We start from the raw sequence: 17,906 nt of genomic DNA, 5'->3' as shown, positions 1-17,906 counted from the left end.
CTGACTGCCCCCCTCAGAACTCCCGACCCATCCAACGCCCCTGCTCCTTGTCCCCTGAACGCCCCCTCCCGAGACCCCCTACCCCTAACCGCCCCCCCAGAATCCCACCTGCTATCCAACTCCCCCTGCTCCCTGACTGCCCCAACCCCTATCCACACCCTGCCCCCTGACGGGGCCCCCCCGGGACTCCCAAGCCTATCCAACCCCCCCGCCCCCCCATGCCGGAGCCAGCCATGCCACCTTGCTGCGCTGCAGGCCAGAGGGCTGGGGGCACAGTGCGCTCAGGCTGTGGGGGAGGGGGGACAGCAGGGGAGGGGCCGGGGACCAGCCTCCCCGGCCGGGAGCTCAGGGGCCAGGCAGGATGGTCCCGTGGGCCGTAGTTTGCCCACCTCTGCCCTAAGGGATGGGGGGACGTTCCCCACAGCAATGGGGGTGGCTGGCCAGCTTTTGTACTATAATTCTAGCTCGCCCTGTCCCCTCACCTCGGCAGGACCCAGCTCAGTCCTGACCCCTCCCTCCCTGAACCACACCTCCACCTCCCTCTGCAGGGAGAGGAACGAACTGCCCCAGGAGGTGCTCAGGCAGCCAGCCTGTAGGGGTCCTGGCAGAGGGTGGGTTTTCGGGCAGGATTCAAGAGGAGAGGGTGGAGTTGGCCCTGTTGACCGGCCAAGGCAGGGTTGAGCCTGGCCCGCTGGCGCCGAAGGGATGGGGCAATGCAGTAAGAGAGTCAGTCAGATAAGGAATGAGGGGCAGAGTTATTCCCACTGTAGCAGCTTCTCTGCATGGGGTGGAGCGATTGAGGTGGGCGTTAAGGAGGCTGGAGGCGGATCGGTGAGTGGGGATTTGAGATCCCGCTGTGAGACAGAGAAGCCTTGGGGTGGGGGGGAAGCACCATCCTGGCTGGCAGGAGCGAGGGAGGAGCACCGCTCCTGGGGGAAGGGAGAGGAGAGCTCAGGGGATCCTGTGCGTCATACAGAGTTTGCGTGGATGGGGGCAGGTGCCAGAGACACTGGCTGAGCTGGAGGGAGATGGGCTGACGGCGCAGAGGTGGATTTGGCCCTTGTCAGTGGAGCTGGGGGCTGAAGCTGCGTCAGCAGATGACATCCCTAGAGAGCATGCGAAGGGGGGTTACTATTGGGAGTGTTCTGGGATCCAGAGAGGGGAAGCCACAGAGCAAAGGATGATTTTGGCTGGATCAGGAGAGCTGTGGGACGGTGGCCTCTCTCCAGAGGGGAAGGGCTGGGAGCCTGAAATCCCTGGAGAATAGACTCCAGTAGCCAGTGTTCACGGGCCGGGAAGATGCAGACAGGCACCACCAGGCCTGGCGAGTTGGCTTTCTCAGGGGCAGTTGGCAGGAGCAGGGCGGGATGCCATGCCGAAGGGAAGGAGAACCGTGCAGGTCAGGGAGGGGGCAGTATCCCAGGGGGCGAGGGGGGACTGGTGGCTGAGGAGACCCCCTCTGGTTGACTAGGTCCAAGGCTGAAAGGCGTTCGTGCATTTGTGGCACACAGTGGGCAGCAGCAGAGCTGGCTGCCTGTTACAGGGGCTGTGGCGAGGGGGAGGAAAGGCTGGGAGTGCTGGGAACAGCTGTTGCTTTCCCCTCCCAAGTCAGGAGGAGCCGTAGACGTCCGTTCGTCTGTCCGTGCCGCACAGTGGTTTGAGCCAGGCAGTCGGCACACGGAGCCTGCAGGGAGGGGCCTGAGGCAGAACTGAGACCTAGGCGGGGAGCCGTGGAATTCTCGGGCTGGAGAGACCCATCTCCTCCCCGTGCCATCTGTTCTGCAGGGCAGGTGCAGTCTGCTTTTCAGCCTCCCTTGTAATGGGGGTCCCAGCAGACAACTCCCCACCCTGTGGCTGGACCCATCCTCTCAGCCCTTCTGCCGGAGACACCCCCGGCGAGAGTGCATGGCCGCGTCTGTTCCACCACCGGTGTGCGCTCACCTCATGCCCAGTTGTCGGAGAACTTTTCCCCTCTACGGTACCCGTCAGGGTGTCTCAAGCCTCCTCTGCTGCCTGACGCTGCTGCGTGCGGGTGTAAGGGGGAAGAGCCAGCCCCTCTCGGTGCCTTTATAGACAGTTGTTGGCACAATCTTAGAATACTCGTTTGAGGGAGCCTCCCTCGACTCCTACTGTTCGGAGTTAGCAAGTTTGATACGTTAGTTTAGCTCGTGCTGCTGGTAGTTCAGTCTTAGGGGTTTGGACTTCCCTTTTTGGTAGCGGGCTTGGTACCAGAACGCTGCCACGCTCGCTGGGGTGCGAGTGCTGAACGGCCGCTAGCCCGGGCCAGGCAGCGCTACGGCCCCAGCCTGCGTGACGCGCTGGGGAGAGTCCCACGTCAGCGTCACACGAAAAAGGCGAGTGGCGAGGCTCGAGTGTTTACTCCTAGAGGCAGCCCATCAGACTGCATCAGACCCAACGCCTGGAGACAGCGTCCCGAAAACACTGCCTCGGCGCAGAGACCTCCAGAGACGTCCCCAGGACCGAGAATCAGCCTCGCCTTCCGCAGGCTTGGTCCTGGGCTTGTTCATGTCTGTGCCTGAGGCTCATAATGGCAGAGACCCCAAGGAACGGACTGGAGGGTGTGTCTCTGGGGAGCCATCTTCAGCTGGATAAGAACATAAGAACGGCCACACTGGGTCAGCCCAATTGGTCCATCTAGCCCAGTGTCCTGTCTGCCAACAATGGCCAAGGCCAGGTGCTTCAGAGGGAATGAACAGAACAGGGCAACTTATCGAGTGATCCATCGCCTGTCATCTAGTCCCAGCTTCTGGCAGTCAGAGGTTCAGGGACACCCAGAGGATGGGGCTGTGTCCCTGACCATGTTTCCCCATCCTCCTGGGTCCTTAACAAGGGCAATCAATTAGTGTGGCCCTGTCCTGCCTGCCAGAGCAGGGCCAGCACCCCCTCCAGCCTCATCCCCTCGCAGCTCCCACGCCCCTCTCTGGGGGGCAGCTCTGCGGGAACCACACAGCTCTGGCTGTGTCCACAGAGCCTCGGTCAGGGATTCTCTCTCATCCAAGGCTCGGATTTCAGCCGCTGCCCTGGCTTTCCTTAGCCCAGGCTGCAGCAGTTCTGTCCTGCCAGCGCCTGGCCAGGGGACTGCGCAGCCCGAGGGGGGTCTTTTCATTCTCACACTTCAAAGCCTCTCTTTGCTTTGGGCCATTTTCCCAGGGTTCTTGAAATGCTTTCCTGGCACATCCTCTCCCACCCACCCCACCCCTCAGCTGGGGAGCTGCCTCTCCCTCTGGGGCTCCTTCCCCTGAGCAGCGGGGCCCCAGCCGTCCAGACGAGGGGTGGCTGCTGGTGAACACTCTGCCTGCGGCTAGCCTCGGGGTGGGGGGGGGCAATCCCCGGGAGTGCTGGTCATGGGGGGGGAAATGCTGGCAGAGGGCTGTGGGGCCAGCAGCCTCGGTCACCTCCCAGCAGTTGGTGGCTGGTGCCTTTTCACTGCTCTGCTCTTCCCCTGCTGGCCCGGGGTAGCCGGCCACCTCCTTCCGGTGGGTTTTGGCAGCTGCTTACTTGCTGCAGGGCGCACTGTAAACGTCTAATTAGGTGAACCTGGCAACGCTTTAAGGGCTGGGGGGGAGGGATGGGCCTTGCCAGATCTGATCCTGGGCCACAAAGTTGAATTGTGGGGTGGGATTGGTGCTTTTCTGCGCTTTCCCCCCCACTCCACTGGCTCCCCGGCAGCGGGACTGGGCTCTTCACTTTGGCTCAGTGCCTGGGCTGTGCCAGCCTGGTCTGGCCCCACACCTCCTCTGGCGTTACTAGGGGGCTGCCGCAGAGTTTGGCTGGCTGGCTGCGCAGTAAGAAGGGCCTGGCGGTGTGGTAAGGCCGTTCCCCCAGCCACCCCCATCCCTCCTCTCCAGCACCCTGGAGAAACGTTCCCTCTACGTTTTTCCACCCGTGTGCAGAATAAATGTTATGTGCCCTGAGGTATGTGCCGACGTGCCCCACCAGTAGAAACAAAAAACCTAGATATAATACAGATTTTTTTAAGTTACCATAGAGATAATTACTCCAGCCAGGACAGGTTCGGCATTTTACAACTCACTACTCAGAGTTAAATTTAAGTGTAAGAGAAATAAAAATTATGAAACGCATAGTCCAGTCAAAACACTAAAATGGCACACTTTGAAAGAATAAAATTAGAATATACGTGCATTGCAGGAGGTACTGAGACGTTAACAACAACGTTTGTGTGTGTGTGTGTGTGAGTGAGTAAGACAGACAGACAGTATGTGTTGGCTGCTGGGGAAGTCTCTGAGAGACCGTGCGCTGTCTCTTTAAGGCAGTGACTCACCCGAAGGCTTGTTCAGAGCTGCTGCCAGTCCTGAGCCCTGTCTCCTCTACCCTGCTCTGCGGAGATGGGGTACAGGGGCTGGGGGAGCAGGAGGGGGACATCCTGACATCAGCACCCTCCTTTCTCCCCTCTGCACAGCCAGCAGGAGGGTCCCAGGAGCAACGTGGCTTCAAAGTAGAGGGGGAGGCTACCGGTTAGATGTGCGCAGCACTGGAATCTCTCCTGAGTGGCCCCCAACTGTGCAGCTTACAGGGAACACAGCCACGGAGCCAGCTCCTTCACATCGCCCTCGCTGCCGGCCAGGGGCAAAATTCACCCGAGGGGGGCGTCCCTTCTCAGCTCTGTTGGGGCACCCCTGCTGATAGGAGTGGGGCAGTACCAGCAGGGATCCCAGCCACGTGCCTGCCATTGCTGGGCAGGTCACCCTCCTGCCGTATCCACACCAGACGACCCAGTGGAACAGGGTCCACACGGGCCATAGGCCTGTGAGCCTGCAGAACCCAGGGACTGCCCAGCTCTGACGTAGGCTGAGCCAGCTTTGCCTGGCAGAATAGGCCAGCCGCTCCCTCAGGAACACGTGGGTCCCGGCAGCATCTACTACCTGAAGCTTTAGGTTTGGGGGAAGGCCCATAATGCAGCTGATCAGGATTCCTTCCTGACCCCTCTTCTCCCAGGCCATAAGCTTGAGGTTTGCTTAGCCAGTTCCCCGGCCCCGATAAGAACACAAGGGTGGCCATCCTGGGTCAGACCAAAGGTCCATCTAGCCCAGTATCCTGTCTACCGACAGTGGCCAATGCCAGGTGCTGCAGAGGGAATGAACAGAACAGGGAATCATCGAGTGATCCATCTCCTGTCGCCCATTCGCAGCTCCTGGCAAACAGATTGCATGATGGAGTATTACTGGCCATGAGCCATCCCAGCAGTAAAGGATCCCACGTCTGAGCTGCTGCACCAGCGAGTCCGCACGTGAGCCATGCTGCCCGGAGCCTTTGCCTCCAGCCCCGGTCCCGGGGCTGGGCAAGGTACGAAGCAGCTACTCATTGTGCTTCAGCTCTTTGAAGCCTCTAATTCCTCTTGTCCCAAGTTTGATGACTACAGCTGGCATCCTCTGGGCGACAGCTGGGCAGCGATTTGCAGTGTGCCTTGCCCCACCCTGCTCTCGAGGGCTCCAGGGCCTGTGATCTAGTTACAAATCCCCCGATCAGTTTGGACATTTGAGCCCCACATGTTCATAGTTCTGCCTTTTCTAACGTGCCAGCCATGGAGAGCCCGCCTTGCAGTCAGATTGGTGCCACCTGGGCCTGGAGCTTGCCTCCCGTCCCTGGGTGAAGGGACTCGCTGGCTTGGGGCAAGCTAGCTCTCAGAGCGCAGGAGTCACTGTTCCTAGGAGCTTCAGGCTGCTCGCGGCCTGCAGGTGCCTCCCTCGTTCCATCCGAGCAGCGTCCGGTTAGCGAGGCAGGGAGTGCCGTCATGAAGGCGGTGTCGAGGGTTGGACATAGCTGGAACATGAGTAGCCAGGGCTCGGTGGGCTGCAGGGGTTGTGGAGAATGCCGCCCCGCTGTGCTCAGGTGTGCGGCTGGGGTGAGAGGGGTGGGGGGTAGAAAGCAGAGGTGGCTGGGAGAGTTTGGGGCAGGCTTGTCCCAGGGGTGCGGGGTAGGCCCTTGGTAAATGCTGGTGCTGTCACCGCTCCGGCTGATAGTGGTCTTGCCCTCTCCAATCCCTGCATCCAGCGGCTGAGAGCTCTCCCGGATGTTTCCGGCACACCTGATGGCAGGGTTGGTTGATGCGGGGTGCGGCCCCCAGAGCTCCTTTCCATCCTCCCAGTCAGGCTCTGGGGGAGTCCCAGCTGTGCCCTCTCCCAGGCTGCACCATGCTGCTTCCCACACCACATGGGAGGGGAAGGGGGGACTGGGGGCAGTCACTGCTCAGGGCACCATCAGTTGCGGGGGGCTGGGCACAGGCTTGTGCCCTAGTTGTTTTGCATAGTGGCTGATGAGAGCAGACCTAGCTCCTGGCAGGCCCAGGGTGCCCCTCAGTACCATTGACACAGCATCCCTGGGCCCAGTCTTCCCAGGGGGCATCAGTCAGCACAGCCAGTGCAGTGACACCCTTCGCATGGTGTTTGGGGAAGGAGGCCGGTGATTTGATTCCCAGGGAGCCGCTGGGACACCTACTCTGTGACTCCAGGGACCTGGCACTTCCTTTGGGGTGGGGAAAGCCATCCCCGGGCTCCTCGGCCTGGCATTGTCCCCCACTGTCACAAACAGCTCCGGCTTGGGCCACCCGCACCAGGGACCAGCATGGAGCAGTCTGGGGCAGAGTGTTCCTGACCCTGGCAGGCGATGGTGACTGCTCCCCCTGACTGAAGCCATGGCTTGTGCTCACACAGTGCTGCTCTGAGGGGGGCCCTGGCCCTTTGGCTGGGCATCACCCGAGGAGCTCTGGCATCCCTCATCTCCCACTGCCCCTGGGGACTGTCTCCCCTCCCAGGAGAAGGACTTTCTGTGCCCTCCCCTCACTCACACTCCTGAGCCCTCTGTTTCCCTCCACTCCTGAGCCCTCTGTTTCCCTCCACTCCTGAGCCCACTGTTTCCCTAGCAGGCTGGGGAGATTCCCTGCTGGGCAGCGCGTGGCGCTGGGCAGCACAGGGCATGGTGCTCTCTCCCACCCACCTGGGCAGCACTGCGGCCCTGGGACTGGAGGGCTGGTTCTAGACCCTGCATCTCTTGGCCAGGGGCCCGGCCCCTCTGACAGGGCAGAAAGGGGACAGGGCAGACCATGTATGAGGTCCTGCAGTCATACATTCCCCTCCTGGGGCCACCACAAGCTGCCTGAATGACCTGGCTGTCTCCTCCGAGAGGGGAGCCTCCCCATTCCCTAGAGGGCCCCCCACACAGCGTTGCAGCCTGCCATGCCAGGCTGGGTCCCCGACACCACATGGTCCCATGGGTGCGAAGCTGGTGTCTGGTGAGTCAAGGCCCAGGGTCATGCTGGGCCCCTGAGGGGCCTTTCCCAAACTGAGCCCCATGGTGGGAGAGTCCAGGATGGTGCCTCATTGCTGCTGGCCTGGGGGCCCTGCGCCCTGCCAGCCCCAACAGGGCCCACTTGAGAGCTGGCTTGGCTGAGCCGAGCAGTCCCTGCAGGGGATCTGGCACTTGGTGGCCCCTTCCCTGCCCACTTCCGGCTTTTGGGGGGTCCCTCCTCCCCCAGGCGCAGCAGGCAGCCCTGACTCCCCATTTGCTCTCTCTGTAGGCTGAGAAGAAGGCCAAAGTCATTGCTGTCATGAACGTGGTAGAGGAGAGCCAACGGGCAGAGCCCCAGAAGGAGGAGGAGGCCAGCCCGCCTGCCTCACAGCAGCCCACAGACCCCGCTTCGCCCAACGTGGCCACCACGCCTGAGCCAGTGGTGGCCGACGCCGTGGACAAGAGCACGTCCAAGTCAGCTGACGACGAGCCGGAGTACGAGGTGAGTTCAGCCACAAGCAGTGGGGGCCAGGGGGCCTTCAGGCCAGCACTGCTGGGGGCAGATGTGGGGGGCACCATCTGGTGGGAACCCAGCCACAGCAGAGCACCCATGCCACGTTCCGGGACCTTAGCCACCCCTGATCCCTGCCGCCACCCATGCTTCTCCTTCTGCACGCCTTCCCTCCCCCACCTTGCACCACCCCTCCCCGTCCTTCTCTGTACCCCTCCCTCACCCAGCATCACACCTCCCCCGTCCTTCCTGCACGCCTCCCCTCCCCCACCTTGCACCTTCCCTCCCTCATCCTGAACATTTCCCTTCCCCCATCCTTCCCTCCACACCTCCCCTCCTCCACACTGCACACCTCCCCACCTGCATCCTTCTCTGCACCCCTCCGCTCCTCCACTCCCCCGTCCTTCCCTGCACACCTGTCCTCCACCCTGTGGCTCTTCCCTTTCCATCCCTCCATACCTCTTCCCCTCCCCCACCCCATGCCTCCCCCATCCTTTCCTGCACCCCTCCCCTCCCCCACCCTGCACCTCCACTCCCCCATCCTTCCCTGCACACCTTCCCTCCCCCGTCCTTCCCAGCACATCCTCTCCACCCCCTACATGCCTCCCCTCCCCCAACTTTCTCTGCACACCTCCCCCATCTTTCCCTCCATACCTCTTGTGCCCCACCTCCCCTCCCCCACCCCGTGCCTCTGCCCCGTCCTCCCTTATACACCTTCCTTCTGCCCGCTCTGCATCCCCGCCCCCCTCTCCTGACCTCGCCTGCCCCCCGCCAACTCCACTGGCCCGCATGCATGTATCTCATCCCTGCCCATTCCTGTTCCCCCACACCCCGGCTGTTCCCCTTTCCCCGTGTCCAGCCCCCTGCCTTGCCCCTCCCCAGGCAGGCCCAGCTCTGGTTCTGACCGGGGGGCCCGCTCTCTGACGCTCCGTCTGCTCCCTGGGCCGGCAGGATGGCCGAGGCTTCGGGATCGGTGAGCTGGTGTGGGGGAAGCTGCGTGGATTCTCCTGGTGGCCGGGCCGGATTGTGTCCTGGTGGATGACTGGGCGGAGCCGAGCAGCCGAGGGCACCCGCTGGGTCATGTGGTTCGGAGATGGCAAGTTTTCCGTGGTAAGTGGCAGCGCCAGGCGCCATCTGGGCTGCGGGCTGGCAGTTCTTGGGCATGCCCTGGTGGACGGGTACTCTCCTTTCCTCTCACAGCCCCCATCTCTGCTCCTCACAGGTCTGCGTGGAGAAGCTCCTGCCACTGAGCTCCTTCTCCAACGCCTTCCACCAGGCCACGTATAACAAGCAGCCGATGTACCGCAAAGCCATCTACGAGGTCCTGCAGGTAAGAGCGGCCGGAGAGGGTGCCAGGCACAAGGGCGCCCCTTGCAGTCCCCAGGCCCATCCACCCATGAGCCTTGGATTTGGCCCAGACTGCGGGAGTGTGACCATGGGCAGGTCCCTCAGGGTCTCTGGGCGCCCAGCAGGGATCTGCCTTGCCGCCCGAGGGCGGTGAACGCATTACGCAGGGCGAGGCGCTCAGCCACTCAGTGATGGGGGCCAGAGAGAGACTCTCTAGCAGGGAAGGGGTGGAAGGGAAGGGCCCACTTGCCTCGGTCCCACCCATTCAGCTAGGCAGTGCTATGGGTCCTGGAGTTAGACCAACATAGAATCATAGAATATCAGGGTTGGAAGGGACCTCAGGAGGTCATCTAGTCCAACCCCCTGCTCAAAAGCAGGACCAATCCCCAATTAAATCATCCCAGCCAGGGCTTTGTCAAGCCTGACCTTAAAAACTTCTAAGGAAGGAGATTCCACCACCTCCCTAGGCAACGCATTCCAGTGTTTCATCTAGTGAAAAAGTTTTTCCTAATATCCAACCTAAACCTCCCCCACTGCAACTTGAGACCATTACTCCTTGTCCTGTCCTCTTCCACCACTGAGAATAGTCTAGAACCATCCTCTCTGGAACCACCTCTCAGGTAGTTGAAAGCAGTTATCAAATCCCCCCTCATTCTTCTCTTCCGCAGACTAAACAATCCCAGTTCCCTCAGCCTCTCCTCATAAGTCATGTGTTCCAGTCCCCTAATCATTTTTGTTGCCCTTCACTGGACTCTCTCCAATTTATCCACATCCTTCTTGTAGTGTGGGGCCCAAAACTGGACACAGTACTCCAGATGAGGCCTCACCAATGTCGAATAGAGGGGAACGATCACGTCCCTCGATCTGCTCGCTATGCCCCTACTTATACATCCCAAAATGCCATTGGCCTTCTTGGCAACAAGGGCACACTGCTGACTCATATCCAGCTTCTCGTCCACTGTCACCCCTAGGTCCTTTTCCGCAGAACTGCTGCCTAGCCATTCGGTCCCTAGTCTGTAGCTGTGCATTGGGTTCTTCCGTCCTAAGTGCAGGACCCTGCACTTATTGAACCTCATCAGATTTCTTTTGGCCCAATCCTCCAATTTGTCTAGGTCCCTCTGTATCCTATCCCTGCCCTCCAGCGTATCTACCACTCCTCCCAGTTTAGTATCATCTGCAAATTTGCTGAGAGTGCAATCCACACCATCCTCCAGATCATTTATGAAGATATTGAACAAAATCGGCCCCAGGACCAACCCCTGGGGCACTCCACTTGATACCAGCTGCCAACTAGACATGGAGCCATTGATCACTACCCGTTGAGCCCGACAATCTAGCCAACTTTCTACCCACCTTATAGTGCATTCATCCAGCCCATACTTCCTTAACTTGCTGACAAGAATACTGTGGGAGACCGTGTCAAAAGCTTTGCTAAAGTCAAGAAACAATACATCCACTGAACCAGTAATCTCATCATAGAAGGCGATTAGATTAGTCAGGCATGACCTTCCCTTGGTGAATCCATGCTGACTGTTCCTGATCACTTTCCTCTCGTGCAAGTGCTTCAGGATTGATTCTTTGAGGACCTGCTCCATGATTTTTCCAGGGACTGAGGTGAGGCTGACTGGCCTGTAGTTCCCAGGATCCTCCTTCTTCCCTTTTTTAAAGATTGGCACTACATTAGCCTTTTTCCAGTCATCCGGGACTTTCCCCGGTTCGCCACGAGTTTTCAAAGATAATGGCCAATGGCTCTGCAATCACAGCCGCCAACTCCTTTAGCACTCTCAGATGCAACTCGTCCGGCCCCATGGACTTGTGCACGTCCAGCTTTTCTAAATAGTCCCTAACCACCTCTTTCTCCACAGAGGGCTGGCCATCTATTCCCCATGTTGTGATGCCCAGCGCAGCAGTCTGGGAGCTGGCCTTCTTAGTGAAGACAGAGGCAAAAAAAGCATTGAGTACATTAGCTTTTTCCACATCCTCTGTCACTAGGTTGCCTCCCTCATTCAGTAAGGGGCCCACACTTTTCTTGGCTTTCTTCTTGTTGCCAACATACCTGAAGAAACCCTTCTTGTTACTCTTGACATCTCTCGCTAGCTGCAGCTCCAGGTGCGATTTGGTCCTCCTAATTTCATTCCTACATGCCCGAGCAATATTTTTATACTCTTCCCTGGTCATATGTCCAACCTTCCACTTCTTGTAAGCTTCTTTTTTATGTTTAAGATCCGCTAGGATTTCACCGTTAAGCCAAGCTGGTCGCCTGCCATATTTACTATTCTTTCGACACATCGGGATGGTTTGTCCCTGTAACCTCAACAGGAATTCCTTGAAATACAGCCAGCTCTCCTGGACTCCTTTCCCCTTCATGTTAGTCCCCCAGGGGATCCTACCCATCCGTTCCCTGAGGGAGTCGAAGTCTGCTTTCCTGAAGTCCAGGGTCCGTATCCTGCTGCTCTCCTTTCTTCCCTGTGTCAGGATCCTGAACTCAACCAACTCATGGTCACTGCCTCCCAGATTCCCATCCACTTTTGCTTCCCCTACTAATTATTCCCAGTTTGTGAGCAGCAGGTCAAGAAAAGCTCCCCCCCAGTTGGCTCCCCTAGCACTTGCGCCAGGAAATTGTCCCCTACGCTTTCCAAAAACTTCCTGGATGATCTGTGCACCGCTATATTGCTCTCCCAGCAGATATCAGGGTGATTGAAGTCTCCCATCTAACCTGCTTCTGCAGTTACCTGCTTGGGCAGCTGCTTCCTCTGTGCCGTGCTGCCTGCTGCTCACCAGGCACCTGCAGCCCGCTCGGGGCAGTGACAGTGGCTGGGCTAAGGGGCACTGCCACGCTCAGCCCCGGCCTGAATGGCAGCAGCACTGTCCTGGCTGCACACAGAGCAGGGAAGAGCCCTGTCGTGGGGAAGGGGAGGCCCCTCTTAGGCTGTGGGCAACTGGCCTGACCCCGGGGCTCGCTGCGCAGGTGGCCAGCAGCAGAGCGGGGAAGATCTTCCCAGCATGCCCTGAGAATGACGAGACAGACACTTCCAAAGCGGTGGAGATCCAGAACAAGCAGATGATCGAGTGGGCCTTGGGGGGCTTCCAGCCGTCTGGTCCCAAAGGCTTGGAGCCACCAGAAGGTAACGGGTTTGTGGGATGGGGCGGATGTAGCTCCAGGCAGGGGGAGCCAAGCTGCGAAATGGGCACTGGGCCATGGGGACTCGCCTGCGTGTCCATGGCACCGGACACATCTACTCCCGAGCGTGCCAACGAGACGCTGTATTTCCCCGCACCGGGGGCACAGTGCCCTTCCCCAAACTTAGGCTGACTTACCTCAGCCATCCTGTCCCTAGCTCAGTTATCGCCAGAAGCTCTGTCCTACCGGGACTGGCCACTGCTGTCCACCTCTTCAGCCTCAAAGGCCAGATTTGGGGCAGCAGAGAGGCTGTCCAGCCCTGCCAGCCTGCCCATCTCCTGGAGCTCAACTCATCAGCACTGCCTTGCTCCGCTAGGAGCGGTCCTGGCCGCTGGGAGCGATTGTCCAGTCCCAGCTGCAATCAGAGTCAGGGGAGGCCCCCCCCTTGGCACCTCCCTGTGATCTGCTAGCCTCCCCTCCCGCCCGCAGCTTGTGGGGTCGCTCCTGGCGTGATAGCCGAGAAGCCCCAGGTAGGGATTAGGGCCCCGCTGTGCAGTGAAATCAGCCAGCTCCCGCCCCAAGGAGCACCCGGCCTTCGCAGGTGGCCACAGAGAGGGGTCAGGGAGCAGTGAAAGGGTGGGGGCCAGCGGCCTACGCTGCCACGGGTGTCCCTGGGAAATGCCTGGCAGCCAACTGCTTTGCCCAGCTCCCCCGTGCCCGCTGCGAGGAGCTGGCCCGTACTGCTCTCCTGCGCCCGCTCTAACCGCGTCCCGTTCCCTTTGCGCAGAGGAGCGGAATCCCTACAAAGAAGTTTACACGGAGATGTGGGTGGAGCCAGAAGCAGCCGCTTACCCCCCGCCTCCGCCAGCCAAAAAACCAAGGAAAAGCACAACGGAGAAGCCCAAGGTCAAGGAGATCATAGACGAGCGTACCCGAGGTAGCCACCCGCCCGCTGAGGGAGGGCCTCTGGAGAGGGGTGGCTGGCTGGCCGAGGGCCCAGCTTCCCACTAGCCACCACTGCAGCTACAGAGCAGCATTTCCCATGGTGCAGCTGGCATCGCGCCCCTCCCCTGTCATGAGAGCAGACCCCACCCCTTTGCGGAGGCACCCCACTGGCCCAGGGGGGCTGCAGGGCTCTGTCTGCTGGCCCTGGGGAGCACTAGTGCCTCCCAAGGCTAGCCTGAGAACTAGAGCTGCCCAAGCCTACCTCCCAAATCCCCTTCTTGATCTGCGGCTAGCCCCCCGAGCCAGGCCGCGGTGGGCCCAGTTTCTCCAGTGATTGAACCACCCCTGCCCCTTCGGGGAGTTGGAATCTGGTTTTGAACCCCGAGCCCAGGGTGGCTCCAGATTTTCCTGGACGGGGGTTGCCTCTGGACTTGGGTTAAGCCCCACCAGAGCTGCTCTGCGAGGCCTCATTCTCACTAGCCGGGCAAGGGAGGGGGTGAGGAGAGAAGTGGGGGCTGCCACCCCAGTGCAGAGTAATGGACCCCCAAAGTAGCTCCTCTCTCCCCTCAGTCACCCAGGGGAGAGAAGACAGAGGGAGCCTGGCTGCCGTCTCCCTAAGAGAACTGGCCCCTGTGTCTCCATGCTCACACATTGCCCTGCCACTGGAGGGCAGCACTGGCTCTGTGTGTAGCCCTGGTGACTGGTGCCCAGCGGCCCTGGACACTAAACCTCCTACCCAGACAGCAGGTGCAGCCTGGGCCTGGCCAGTGCCTGGCCAGCGTCTCAGCCCCTCCCCTTGGCCGAGTGCAGTCTTCACACCCATTCTGCCCCTTGTGTCTCTGCAGAGACCACCAGCAAGGAGCCTGGCTCCTCTCCCACTGGGGACTGCTCTGAGACCCCCACTCGTCTCCCATGGCCCTGGAGCAGCCTGGGCCGGGCTGGACCCGAACGAGGGCCTGGATCCCACTTCTGCTCCTCCTGGCTCCTCCCTGGGCAGCAGGATCTGTGTCCCCCTCGCACTGCCCCATCTCTGGGGACACTGTCATTTGCATTGCATCCGGGACCCCACACCCCCAGGGGGCAGGAGGAGAAGGGGCTGGAATTCCCACCCTGCCCCATGTCAGGGCTGAGTGGCCGAGGCCTGGCTAGGGAAAGACCCTTCTCTTGGGCCCTGGAGAAACTCCCGCTCTTTCCTTACGAGCTGCCCGCGGGCCGGCGCAGAGCATCCTGTCCCGTTGTGCGTAACCCAGCCGCCCTCCAGGCCCCCTGTGATCTGCCTGACTTCTTCTTTCGCTCCCCCAGAGCGGCTTGTTTATGAGGTTCGCCAGAAATGCAGGAACATCGAAGGTGAGTGTGTGTGAGCAGGGAGGTGCCTAGCACCCACTGCTGTCCCCAGACATCCCTAGAGACGAGACGTCAGTAAGCCTCAGCCTCCCCCTTGGCCGCACGCTGTCCTGCGCTTAGAGAGAGACTGTGGTGGCGGTGAGGCAGGAAGGGAGCCAGTTGGCAGAGACACCTCCTGGTTTGCATCCGACTGGCATGCAGCGGTGCGGACCGTGGCCATCCTGTCGGATGGAAGGGCTGTCCTGGGGACACAGCACGTGGCACTAGCGGGAGTTGCTGCGTGTGTTGCATTCCCACACCGATGGGATCATCAGAGGAGCACCCTTGGGGCAGATGGCAGAGATGTGGTTAGAGACAGGAGACTGGACTAGAAGGCAGTTGGCTCCATGCTACTCAGTGTCTTCAGCACTGGTCTGAAAGAAAATCTCAGGTCCTTGCTGGTGAAGTTAGGAGATGATGCAGCCATTGGCAGGGGGGTAACAAGTGCCGGGGCAGTCAGTGCAGAGCGAGCAGGATTGCTGGGTAAGCTGGGCCCATTCAAACACTGTGTGCAATCCAGGCACTGCCAAGGTCTCCGCGTAAGAGCCGGGGACACAGGCCATGTGCACAGAACGGGGGCTGTCTGCTGGAAAGCAGTGCCTGGAAATGATGTAAGAGTCACAGCATGCAAGCAACCGTATAAGAGTGCCCAGGGTGATGCCTTAGCAAGCCTTGGGTGTGTAACCAGGGGGGTAGCAAGGACAAGCCCAGAGATCTTCTCTCTGTACACGGCATTGGGGAGACGCTGCTGGAATTCGGTGTCCCGTTCTGGGGGTCACATTTTTAAAAGGATGTTGAAAAATTGCAGTGGGCGCAGAAAAGAGCGGCCCAAAGCAGGAGGACAGGGCTGGAGAAAACACCCTCCAGCGAGAGACTTGGAGTGTTGTCTGTTTAGCTGACCAGGAAGAAGATTGAGAGGTGACTTGGTTACAGTGTGTAAGTGCTTTCCCAGGGAGAACTCACCAGGTCCTAGAGGGCTCTTTCCTCTAGCGGAGACAGGTAGTGGAGAGCCAGTGGCTGGGAGCTGGAGCCAGACCAAACGAGAAATAAGGTGCAAATCTGTAACAGTGCGTGGAATTAATCAGGGAAGGGGGGGACTCCCAAGGGCAGTGGGGAATTCTCCGCGGCTTGGCGTCTCTAAATGCAGACTGGCTGCCTTGCTGGCAGGTGCATTAGCCAAACACCCGTTACTGGGGTAACTGGCTGGAGTATAGTAGCCTTGGATATGCACATGTCAGGTGGGGTGATCTAATGGTCCTTTCCGGCCTTGCACTCTGCAACTCTTGTTTAGTTGACCTGAAAGAAGGATACGAGACTGGCTCCTGGCTCTGCGTGGGGCCGATGGCTTGTGCACCTCGCAAAGGCAGAACAAGACCCAGTGGCTAGAAACTGAAGTGAGACAAATCCAGGCTAGGAATAAGGAGCAGAGTTTTAACAGGGAGAGAAGGGTAACGAACCACTGGAGCAAGCCACCAGTGGCTGTGGGGGATTTGCTGTCACTTGAACACTTTAGCTTAGGCCTAGGGGTCTGTCAAAGGGATGCACTCTACCTCCACTGCAGCTTGTGGGCTGGAGGCAGGAATCGCTGGCTGGAGTCTCTGCCCGGTGTGATGCAGGACATCGGATGACCCTTCCTACCGTAAAGTGTGTGGCCTTCCGGGCTCCTCTTGTGGCTAGTGGGCGTGGAGTCTGCCGGGGCTCACACTGACTCGTTCGGGAAGCCATGCTGGCAGTGCAGCGTGGCGTCGGTTCCTAGGAGCTTGGGGTGCTCTGGACCAGGTAGCTGGGACACAGAGTGCGGGATAGGGGATGGAGGTGAGGCTGAGAAGCCCCCATTGTATGTAACACTCTTGCCTTTTCTACTCTCCCCCTCCCCAGATATCTGCATTTCTTGTGGAAGCCTCAACGTTACCCTGGAACACCCTCTATTTATCGGAGGAATGTGCCAAAACTGCAAGGTATGGAGTGGGGGGAGCCTTCTTGCCTCTGTAGGCTGGCCTGGCCCCCAGCCTCCCTGGACGTTCCAGGCCAGACACGAGCAAAGCCGCATGTGCACTTTGATCATCCAGTTCTGCTCTGCAGAGGGGCAAGACCCGAGCTTCAGGCCTCAGCTGCAGTGAGGCCTCTCTGCCCTGTGTGGGCACCACCTTCTTCGAGTGATGGTCCCTGTTGCATTCCGCTGAGGGGTCACGCATGTGCCGTGTGCAAGTAGGAGTGTCCGGTGGTCAGCGCACGCGCCCTGCCTTCACCTCAGGGTTTCATCCAAGGCAATAAAGTGCGGGGCGCATGAACCGGGTCTCCAGTTCCTTCTCATCGCTGCGTGGTCCAGGCCAGAGCTGCTAGTGTCCTCTCATCTCTGACATACCGGCAAATAACAATTCAGAATTGTAGATAGTTTTCTTCCCCTTTTTGCTGGTTTTAACATAGTGTCGTTTTTAGGAATAATTTTAGTAGAACCAAGGCCTTTGTGGAATGTGTTTACCAGTCCCCCCTGCCCAGCACCCACGTGCAGAAAGTGGATTGTACCAAAGAGGCCAGGATTCAGTTTTGCACCTCCTACCTGTGTTCCTTCTCGGTCAGCGACTGGCATGCAGTGTGCCCACTGCTGCTTGGGAGAGGCCCGCACTGCATCCAGGTGCTGTGTCTGCCCATCCGTCCCACGCTGTACCCAAGGAGGCCGGGCTCTCCGCCTCAAGAAGTGCCTCATGGAGGTCGCCATGAGCCCTTAGTTGGAACCAGGCTGGGGAACTGCCCCATACGTTGGCCTGAGAAACCCGGGAGTGCACCTCCAGCTGTGGAGATAGAGTCCTGCTTCACTGGTACCGCTGCCTCGGACCATGTGCCAGGGCCTGGCTGGGAGGCAGGGAAGCATGGTCCTGCTTTGAGCAGGGGGTTGGACTCAATGACCTCCTGAGATCTGTTCCAGCCCTAATCTTCTATGATACACATGACAGTAAGTCTTCCTCCAGGCCTAAGAAGGACGATGCGCCTTCCGCAAGTACCGGCCACGGAGAAGCGGGGCGTTCCAAGGTGCACAAGCATGCCAAAACGTCACGCAGACCAGCGGATCCGCTGGCACCGAGCACCCAGTCGTGCATGCCCTCAATGTCGGCCTCCCTTAAGACAAGGGCTCCGTCAACTCCGGGACAGTCCTCCGCTCCAGGGCCAGTTCTGGTCGCGGAACGAGTACCGTTAACACCGGGGGGATTGGAGGAAACAGCGGAACCACATGAACTGTTTGCTTTAGGAGAACTGAGATCTCACACCTTCCTCCACCCTCCGCACCTAGGGAGGTCCGATCTCCTATCCAGGACTTACTCAGTCGAGTCACGC

General features: G+C 59.6%; 1 protein-coding gene across 5 annotated transcripts in view; it reads left to right on the top strand.

Annotated features, from left to right (window-relative positions):
- The window catches only part of DNMT3A (DNA methyltransferase 3 alpha), a 267,504-nt gene that overhangs the window by 198,355 nt on the left and 51,243 nt on the right, over positions 1-17,906 (top strand). For all 5 annotated transcript variants that reach the window (XM_073335457.2, XM_073335456.2, XM_073335455.2 and 2 more), the window contains 7 exons: positions 7,556-7,768; positions 8,729-8,887; positions 9,000-9,107; positions 12,093-12,249; positions 13,033-13,182; positions 14,493-14,537; positions 16,452-16,531. In XM_073335457.2, coding sequence (XP_073191558.1) covers positions 7,556-7,768; positions 8,729-8,887; positions 9,000-9,107; positions 12,093-12,249; positions 13,033-13,182; positions 14,493-14,537; positions 16,452-16,531 — 912 coding nt within the window. The remainder of the gene's footprint in view (positions 1-7,555; positions 7,769-8,728; positions 8,888-8,999; positions 9,108-12,092; positions 12,250-13,032; positions 13,183-14,492; positions 14,538-16,451; positions 16,532-17,906) is intronic.

This window comes from Lepidochelys kempii, chromosome 3, assembly GCF_965140285.1.
Source record: "Lepidochelys kempii isolate rLepKem1 chromosome 3, rLepKem1.hap1, whole genome shotgun sequence".
Lineage (NCBI taxonomy): Eukaryota > Metazoa > Chordata > Testudines > Cheloniidae > Lepidochelys > Lepidochelys kempii.
This window is presented reverse-complemented; position numbering and strand designations above follow the sequence as displayed.